General features: G+C 51.0%; 1 protein-coding gene across 1 annotated transcript; it reads right to left on the reverse strand.

The window, feature by feature from the left end:
* Positions 1-3,029: 3,029 nt before the first annotated feature.
* LOC118078396 (dromaiocalcin-1-like) lies at positions 3,030-9,965 on the reverse strand. Its single transcript, XM_060279313.1, has 6 exons — positions 9,902-9,965; positions 8,749-8,836; positions 6,587-6,684; positions 4,673-4,816; positions 3,796-3,910; positions 3,030-3,314 (listed from the first exon to the last, which is right to left on the reverse strand). The coding sequence occupies exons 2-6, from the start codon at positions 8,813-8,815 to the stop codon at positions 3,253-3,255; spliced, it is 486 nt and encodes a 161-aa protein (XP_060135296.1). The 5' UTR covers positions 8,816-8,836; positions 9,902-9,965; the 3' UTR covers positions 3,030-3,252.
* Between the last annotated feature and the right edge of the window lie 265 nt (positions 9,966-10,230).

The following is a 10,230-nucleotide window of genomic DNA, read 5'->3' on the forward strand; positions in this document are numbered from 1 at the left end:
CGGAAATAGCAGACCGGAAGTAGCGTTGCCGCCATTTTGGAACTGGGCGGAGCATGCTCAGAAGTGACTTTTGATGCTGCTTTGCCCAGTTCCAAAATGGCCGCCGCGCCAGAAGTCGCACTGCAGCCATTTTGGAACTGGGCAGAGCAGCATCAAAAGTCGCTTCTGAGCATGCTCTGCCCAATTCCAAAATGGCCGCTGCACCAGAATAAACCTGGGAAAAACAAAAAAATCCATTTTTTCAGCTAGGAACAGCTGGGAAAACGGGGATTTCCCGGGGGAAACGGGAGACTTGGCAGCTATGCCTACACTCTGCAAGACTCTAGCAGGTTCCCAGCCCTGTGTTCCTTTGGAGTCCTGAGGCATGGCAGAGACTGTCATAGCTTCAAGAAATACGGTTTATTCACCTATTTGCACCTTCAGCCTGCCTGAAGCGAGTCCAGCTCTTACAGCACAATCATTTCAAGAGGGGCTTGTCCCCTACACCACTGCAGCCTTAGAGTCCAAGCCAGCCAGCCTTCAGCTCCCAGCCAGCCTTCAGCCAGCCTACCCAAGATGGATCCCAGTCTTTTCTCTCCCATCTCCTTCCCAGAACACCTTGCTAAACAACCTTCTTTTCCACACCCAGTTACACTGACAACCTTTGAAACACCCCCCCCCCCGGTCTATTGGCAATTGGCAACGCATCCTTGGAGCCAAATTCGCAAGGCTGGGCCCAAAGGAGGAAGGGGACATACAGGGATGTCTGGGCCCTCGATTGCGGCACAGGCCGCCCTTCCTGCTCTCGTCCACGTTGAAACTGCCTAATGGGTCCCAGTTTCTTAGTGCCACGAAAACTCAGGTGAATTCCAAAAACTTTAGAAAGAAGTGTGCATATCTCTGAACCCCAAACTAGGCAGTTTTTGAGCGTCCCTGCTGGGAGAGCTTTTAGGAGATTATTTGCAAGTCTTGGATTCCACTTAAGAAACCCAATCGTATGAATGCTTACACAGGAGTAAGTTGCACTGAGCCCACCCGAGCTTCCCCAAGACTCTTGCAGCCTCTCCCCACCCCCACCCACCCCAACATTTTTCTTGTCCAACGCTGCCAGTCCCTTCATCTTTCCTCACTGGATGAGGAGCGACTTAGGGAGCTGGGTATGTTTAGCCTGGAGAAGAGAAGGTTAAGGGGTATATGATAGCCATGTTCAAATATATAAAAGGATGTCATATAGAGGAGGGAGAGAGGTTGTTTTCTGCTGCTCCAGAGAAGCGGACACGGAGCAATGGATTCAAACTTCAAGAAAGAAGATTCCACCTAAACATTAGGAAGAACTTCCTGACAGTAAGAGCTGTTCGGCAGTGGAATTTGCTGCCAAGGAGTCTCCTTCTTTGGAGGTCTTTAAGCAGAGGCTTGACAGGCATATGTCAAGAATGCTTTGATGGTGTTTCCTGATTGGCAGGGGGTTGGACTGGATGGCCCTTGTGGTCTCTTCCAACTCTATGATTCTATGATTTGCCACTGGAGGTATGCTGAGCTCAGATCAGATCTTAAGAAGGGCCCAAAGACGGGGCTGGGGGAGGGGTGGGATCAGGGAGCTCCTTCAAAGAAAGGGCAAACAGCGTGAGAAGCAGGTCCAGCGTGGACCAAGGCCCATTAACTCTTTCACACAGCTGCAGATTGCCCAGGGAGGAAAATGGGGAGGAGAGGTCCTCGGGGCTTGGCACATCCACTGTAGACGTTGCGGTTCTGGGCAGCTGCGTCTTCTACAGGCCTCCCTTGGCTGCCAGGACATGATGCCACTTCATTTGCCATTGGAAGCACCCAGGTGGGCCGCTCAGAACCCTGGGTTGGCATGGCATCCGATTCCCTGACTGCTTCACCTTCATATATCTTCATATATATATCATATATCTTCATATATCTTTGTGTCTCGTCGATTATCACAACGGTTCCCCGTAAACATACCACCAGGCCATGGGAGAAAATTTCAAGGAACCGATATTCTGCCCCTGTTGCGGAGTGATTCCAGAAGGTGCCAGAGATCTTTCTGATGGAAAATGCCAAGAAAAGATACCATGTTCCGGGGAAACCACCCCCACCTCCTGTACCAGCTAGAGGCCTCCCTTCTTTTGCCCATTTCCCCGAGAGGGCCATTGTCCATACTTTTCGCTGCCCCACGGAGAGATGCGAACGACCTAAGCCTTTTCAGATTTGGGGCTACCTCAGCTGCCTTCTTGACCCCGTGCCCACATCACCTGCCCTCTGCAGCCCTGCCTCCTCGCTCCTGCAAGACTTTTATCTTCAGCTGTATGCTATCGCTTTGGACGTGCCGAGGAAAAGTCTCCCCGTCCCCTGAAGGCCACACAACAAACATGCCCAGGGAGGTGGCGGACTCTCCTTCCTTGGAGGTTTCTAAGCAGAGGTTGGATGGCCATCGGGCATGGATGCTTTGGTTGAGATTCCTGCATTGGAGGGGGCTGGACTTGATGGTTCCAAGTCTACAATACTGTACTATGATTCTATGGGTCATTGCCTGCCACAACCAGCCCCACTTTGTTCCCCATCAGGCTTGAACAGAGAGCAAAGGCATGGCTGGCCTCTGATCTGGCCACACACTCCACCCGCCACCCCGCAGCATGGCATCTTCCTGCTGTTTTGGACTACAGATCCCCTCATCCGCTGCCTCTGTGGCCATCAGCAGGGGCTGATGGGGATCGTAGTCCAACCAGCTGGAGGACACCAGGGGAGAGGAGGCCACCCCAGACCAAGGGGGAGTTAGGACCCCCTAGCCTTTGATGCATGAAAATCGGGGCTTGCTTTAGAGCAGGCTTCCCCAAACTTCAGCCCTCCAGATGTTTTGGACTACAATTCCCATCTTCCCCGACCACTGGTCCTGTTAGATAGGGATCATGGGAGTTGTAGGCCAAAACATCTGGAGGGCCGCAGTTTGGGGATGCCTGCTTTAGAGGGTCCCAGTTTCCATGTATCCCCTTGAAAAAGCATAGCACACACACACACCCCCATACAGAAAACGAACAGAGACGGTGGACTCTACATGCTCAAGAGAAGTTTATTGCAGCTTCCATGCCGTTGCCTGCTTGGGCTGGGTGGCGCTGATTCGAGAGAGGAGAGAGGGAGAATGGGGATGTGTGGTGGGGGTCTGCGCAGGGCAGGAGACACGAGACGGGGGGGGCAGTCACCCGCCCAGGACAGGACAGGTTGTGCTCTGTGCTGAACCTTCCAGAATCTCTGCCCACCAGGTGTGCTTGTCTACACCTTGCAGATGAAGGGGTTCCGGTCGTAGCAGGAATCGTTGTCCCACAGCATGAACCCTGGAAAAGGAGAGAGAGGGAGGAATCAGTCTTGGGGAAACCTGCCCAATAAGAATATCCGAAGAGCCTGTTTTTGCAGAGGCCAGGATTCAGAAGCCTTGCTGCCTCTGCCCGTGGAGGCAGAGAATAGCCAGCGTGGCCAGTAGCCATTGATAGCCGTCCCCTCCATGAATTGGTCCTTTTAAAAAAGGACTGGGTTGCCTCATGTGGCAGCGAGTTCCATAGCTCCTTCCCCTCTCGTTCACCGCAGACCCTACTACAAACACACACTGCTGCCACGGGAACCCACCTAACAAATGTCACGTTGCCTTTATATTACCATTTGTGTCCCACCCCATTGAGTTCTCGTCGCAGCAGCATGTGGCAGGGAGTTCCACAGGTGGACAGTGCCGAGCGTGAATGATTCCTGCCGCCAGCGCTGCCTGGTGCCCAGAACAGAGCGACCCTCCTAAATCCCTCTCTCTCACACACACTTCCTCACCTGAAGACTCGTCCAGGACAGCACAATGCTCGCCTTTCAGGGCAGGATAGCTCTTGTACTTTTCCCAGGCGGTGTAGCTCATGGGGCTTCCGTCGGCCCAGGCCCAGCTCTTGCTCTGCAAATGGGGAAGAGGAGAAATGCATCTGGGAACCGGCAGGTCCCTCCCTTGTGGGATTGGGAACATTGAGAGGCCGAGCTTTCAGAAAAACACAGCAAGGCGGTACGTAACACTTTTTAAAATAAAAAATACAACAAATGCATAAATAAATACTGCTTAGTAGAAAGAAACTCTCATCTCAAAGGACTGTGTGAATGCCATTTTTAAAAAAGAAGGTAGGGATGTCAGCCTGGATAGCTCAGCTGGTTAGAGCGTGCTGCAGGTTCGATCCCTGTATGGGACAGCTGCATTGCCGGAGGTTGTGTTACATGATCTTCAGGGTCCCTTCCAACTGTACAGTTCTATGGTTCCTGCTGAACTTCCCCTGGCAGGGAGTTCCACAGGGCAAAGCTTCCCACACCAAAGGCTTGGTCCCTAGTAAGGGCCGACCAAACCTCAGGAGCTGTGTGGGGAACCCCCAGAAGTGCCCTGACAGAGGTTAACTGTGTTTGGGGTTGTAGAAATTCTGCATTTGGGGGGTGGGTGAGAGCCTGAATTCTCCCTTCCAGCAATTTCTCAGGTGCTCCAGCCTCCCCCAGGTGTCTCTCTGCATGACCCGCTGTGTGCCGCAGCAGGAGGAAACATGGGTGCTGGGACGTCAACATGCACCCAAGCAACAGTGCTATATGGAGGCATGTTCCTGCGTTGCAGGGGGTTGGACTAGATGACCCTCAGGGGACCCTTCCAAGGCTTTGATGGGCAATGATGCTTCTCACTCACCCTGTCAGGGATGGAGAGCCCGAACCAGACGTCTTCTTCGTCGTCGTCCCACCTCTGGGCCTGCTGCAGGAACCTGGCCACGGCGTTGTGCTCCTTCCTGTCCAGAATGGAGGCCAGGTGTCCCCCTTGGCGCTGGCATTCATTCTGGTGGAGGGAGGGGGAAAGGTGAGTCCAAGCTATTCAGAATACTGAGTAATGTTCTGGTTGCCTTACCTCAAAAAGGAGCTGGAGAAGGTTCAGAACCAAAATTATCAATGGGGTGGGGAGACTCCCCTATGGGGAAAGGGTGCAGAGTTTGGGACTTTTTAGCCTTATAGAAATTTAATAAATACAGTGGTACCTTGGATCTCAAACGCCTTGGCTCTCAAACAAATTGGCTCCTGAACGATCGGAACCTGGAAGTGAGTGTTCCGGGTTTGGAGTGATTTTCAGAAGCCGGACATCTGGCGTGGCTTCCGCTGCTTCCGCTTGGCTGCAGGAGCTTCCTGCAGCCAATCGGAATCTGTGCTTTGGTTTCCGAATGTTTTGGAAGTCTAACGGACTTCCGGAACGGATTCCATTCGACTTCCAAGGTACGACTATAGTAATAAGTCTCTGTGTGTGCGTGTCATTGTTTTTATTTGTTACTATGGAGAGAGAGAGAGAGAAAGAAAGAGAGAGAAAGAGAGAAAGAGAGAAAGAGAGAAAGAGAGAGAGAGAGAGAGAGAGAGAGAGAGAGAGAGAGAGAGAGAGAGAGAGAGAGAAAGAGAGAGAAAGAGAGAGAGAAAGAAACTGCCCTGTGTGATCCACAGATGAAGGGCAGTATGGACATTTAATAAACAATAATTTTTAAAAATAGATAAAAGCAAAATGATAGTTTATGAAACAATGCCTGGCTTTGAGAAAGTGGATAGAGAGAAGCTTCCCCCTCTCTCATAACACTAGAACTTGTGGACCTCTGACGAAGCTAAAGGATGGAAGATTAGGGGAAGATAAAATAAAGCCCTCCACTCTGCGCATAGTTAAACTTTGGAACTCCCTGCCACAGGAGGCAGGGATGGCCACCAACCTAGATGGCTTTAAAAGAAGATTGGAGAAATTTGTGGAGGAGGGGTTCCTACGAGCCACAATGGCTGATGCCGCCACAACTGAAGGCTTCTGAGGACCAGTAGCTGGAAACAGCAGGAGGGGAGCTCCGCTGTTGTGCTCAGTTCCTGTTTGTTGGTTTCTCAGATAAGACATCAGTTTGGCCGCTGTGAGAGCATGGCACAGTCACAACCTGTTCACAGCTGCGACAAACCAGAAGTCCCCAGCAAGCTCTTCTTAGGTCTTCCCACACACCATTGAGGGAGGATGAAGAAATATCCCTTGCCCCTTTATAGGGCTGCCAACCCCGCTCCTTGCCCAGAGTCCGGGGCCAGCCTGGCCTCACCAAACCTCCTCCACGGCCACCCTTGTCCTCGTGTTGCTAAGGTAAAGGTAAAGGACCCCTGGGCGGTTAAGTCCAGTCAAAGGCGATGATGGGGTTGCGGCGCTCATCTCGCTTTCAGGCTGAGGGAGCCGGCGTTTGTCCACAGACAGCTTTCCGGGTCAGGTGGCCAGCAGGACTAAACCGCTTCTGGTGCAACTGAACACCGCGACAGAAACCAGAGTGCATGGAAATGCCATTTACCTTCCCGCCGGAGTGGTACCTATTTATCTACTTGCACTGCGTGCTTTCAAACTGCTAGGTTGGCAGGAGCTGGGACAGAGCAACGGGAGCTCACCCCGTTGCAGGGATTCGAACCGCCAACCTTCTGATCGACAAGCCCAAGAGGCTCAGGGGTTTAGACCACAGCGCCACCCGTGCCCCTACTCATGTTGCTAGCAGGACCCACAAAGGGAGAGGGCTCCTTGCTAGCCCATCTTGTGGGGAGTTCCTTTTACCCTGCTCACCTCCGCATTCTGCCAGGACACCTCCCGGTGGAAGTAGCCGTAGCATTTCCCCTGGAAAGACAGCCAGTTCTTGGGACACTCTGCAGCACGGACACCTCCTGCGTGGGACACAGCACGTCATGGTGAGAGATGCAGAACCCCCTGGGTGCCCCCAGCCACCCATCCTAGGAGAGACGAGGACGAGGAGGGACATCACTGGGTAGCATGCCCCATTCCAAAGGTGGGTACAAAGGGTCTGGGCTGCAGACTTGTTTGTTTATTTGCTCTTATTTTATTTTTATTTTATTTTATTTTATTTTATTTATATGCCAATCTTTCTCCAGATCGAGACTCAAGGTGGACAAATGAAAATGGCAACAGTCTAAAAGCTAGAATGGGGAAAGAATGGGGGAAATTTATAATTTATCTAGCAAACCACTGTAAGCAGATGAAAACACCAGCAGGATTTTAATAACACTTGTAGCAAATATCATGGACAATACGGAATGATGTAAAAAATGGATAATAAATTAATATGCAGTTGATAATCGGACCCACAAAGGGGGGGGGGGGAGTCTGGAGATTCAGAGAAATATCTAAACATGGATATGTATTATGTGTTGTTATCATTCTACACTATTAAAATCAAATAAAAATTATTTCCAAAAAATACAAAATACAAAAAGCTAAAAACTTTTAACACTGTCCCTCAGAACTCGTGGGGGGGCAGACTATTGGGGGAGGGGGTTGAACGAATTCCTATGCCCCACAAATAACCCAGAGATGCATTTTAAATACAAGGACACATTCTACTCATGTAAAAACGCACTGATTCCCGGACCGTCTGCGGGCCGGATTTAGAAGGTGATTGGGCCGGATCCAGCCCACGGGGCCTTAGTTTGCCATCCCATGGTCTACTCCAGGGGTCGGCAAGGTTTACCACGCCTGGGCCGGTTCACTACAGTGGATAACCCTCCATGCGCCTGTGATTTCCGGCATCTGTGTCTGCGCAGAAGCGAGTCCTCGCGATGCACTGTGCCTGTTTAGCGCAGTGCGCAGGGACTCACCGAGTTAGCGACTCAGTTTCTGGGCGGTTTGGGGGCTGGTTAAACAACCCCCGTCGGCCATTTGTGGCCCATAGGCCTTAGGCTGCCGACCCCTGGTCTACTACATGTCATGTCTGCTACTTAGCTACATGTGCAATGTGCTCTACGTGGGGCTGCCTTTGAGAAGTCCTCAGAAACTTCAACAGGCTCCGAGAGCCGCAGCCAAATTGCACACAGCAACTCTGGCTATCGCTCTGTTTCTGAGCACAATTCAAAGGGCTGGTGAAAGCCCAATGTGGCTGAGGTCCAAGCAATGTGAAAGCCCATATTGTCTCCCCTAGGAACCTGCGCAGGCTCTGAGATCGGGGGTGGTAGAGAAGGCCCTTCTCTCAGTCCCACCACCCGCAGAGTCACGCTTGGCAAGGGCGCAGGATAGGGCCTTCTTGGTGGTGGCTGCTCCCAGGCAGCTCTGATTCTCCCTCCTTAGAGAAACCAGACTGGCTCCCTCCTTGTTGCCCCTCCTTGTTGTTGGCGAAGGCTTTCTTGCCCCAACAGGCTTTTGGGAACTGACTGCTTTTAAGGAAAGCGCAGCCGCTGTGTTGTTTTTATTGCAATGATCTGTATGTTTGACTAGATCTCTCTCTCTCTCTCTCTTACACACCAATATACACACATATATACTATCAAAGTTTAATTGCTTTTTAAATTATTGTGCCCCACCCCCACCCCTGCGCCAGGGTTTTAGCTGTAAGCTGCCTTGTGTCCTTGTTAGGGAAAAAGGCAGGGTATAAATTCTTCATCATTATCATCATCATCACCAGTGCTTTTTCTGGGGGTACACAGGGGTACACATACCCCTAAGCATTTTGTGAATCTTTGTACCATACTTCTGTCCATTTACTATATTTATTTCCCCTGATTTGAACTATAAAATGGTTATTTTCTTGAGTCAAAATGAGAGTACCCCTAAACATTTTAAAGAAAAAAGCATAATAATAATAATAATAATAATAATAATAATAATAATAATAATAATAATAATAATAGGCACTGGACCAGGATGATCCCCTTGAAATCTGCAGGGTGCGAGAGACAGGATGGGGTGAGGGGGGGCATGCATCCCCATTGGGGTCTCACCACTCAGGAAGGGTCCAGCTACCAGGCATCCCAGGAGCCCGAGGCTAAAATAGGAAATGAGACCCATCTTCTTGCTTCTTCTTCAGCTCTGGGGAGAAAGAAAGAGAGGAAGAGGAATCAGGAGAGGAGAGGAGGACTGAAGGGTACCTCTGTGGTCCTTGCCCATTCAGGGCCAGAAGCAGAAATGTTGGGAGACAACAACACCACCAACAACAACAATTTATTATTTATACCCCGTCCATCTGGCTGGGCCTCCCCAGCCACTCTGGGCAGCTTCCAACAGAATATTAAAATACAATAATCTATTAAACATTAAAAGCTTCCCTGAACAGGGCTGCCTTCAGATGTCTTCTTAAAGTCTGGTAGCTGTTTTTCTCTTTTGACATCTGGTGGGAGGGTGTTCCACAGGGTGGGCGCCACCACCGAGAAGGCCCTCTGCCTAGTTCCCTGCAACTTGGCTTCTCACAACGAGGGAACCGCCAGAAGGCCCTCGGAGCTGGACCTCAGTGTCTGGACTGAACGATGGGGGTGGAGACGCTCCTTCAGGTAAGCTGACAACCTTGCCAACCCCGAACTGACTGTTTGGGGTGGCCGGTGCTGTTTGTTTATTTCTTTGTAAGCATTTATATGCCTCTGAGTAATTTCAATAGCATCTCGGCAGCTTCCAAGGGGTTGGACTAGATGGCCTCTGGGGATCCCTGCCAACCCTACGATTCTATGTTCTCATCCAGACTTGCTCTTGCTCCACCTCTTTCCCCTGGCGAAACCTGATATTTACCGCTGAATCAGAGCAAACACCTATTGGGCTTTCTCTGAACTGACAATTGCTCTGATTTATCCCTAAAGAATAGGTTTTCCGGGGGAAGCAGCAGGGACAGGGCCAAGCCGTAGTGCTTTCTAGGCGCTGGCTGTTCCGCTGAACACCTACCTGCAAGGTGCCAACAACGGGCCTGGCAAACGCAGAGAGTTTTCCTTCTGTGTGAGCTCTTTGGCTCGTGCCAAATTTGCTCAAAGGGGCTATGCTTTTTTATATATTTTATTAAAAGGAATTAAAAAAAAAAATCCTCTGCCAAACGTCAGTTGGCTAATCCCACCGATCAACCAAGGAGAGCTCGCCACTTTCTAGCGTAAAGGGGAAGGGGATGAGACTCACCTGTCCGTCTTCTCCTAAAGGGTGGCGATTCCAGGTCAGCCAATGGAGGGGAAGGGTGCCTTCTGCTGCCTTTATACCCCTCCATCTGGGGAGATCCCGGATCTCTGCAGGACATGTGGCAGATGTAACCCTCTTCCCCCCCCCCCCCCGCCCTCCCCCCAAGCAAACGAGATTAGAGAGATTCAGCAAACCGGACAGACAGGGATGGTCCTCTTATCAGAGAGATCAAAGGCAGGAGCTGGAGATGAAAGGGAGGGATGGGAGATTCTCTATGGCTGCATTGTCACGGCAGTCTCTCCCCCCCCCCCCACCCTCTTTTCCTCTTGGAC

Source organism: Zootoca vivipara, chromosome 10, assembly GCF_963506605.1.
Source record: "Zootoca vivipara chromosome 10, rZooViv1.1, whole genome shotgun sequence".
Lineage (NCBI taxonomy): Eukaryota > Metazoa > Chordata > Lepidosauria > Squamata > Lacertidae > Zootoca > Zootoca vivipara.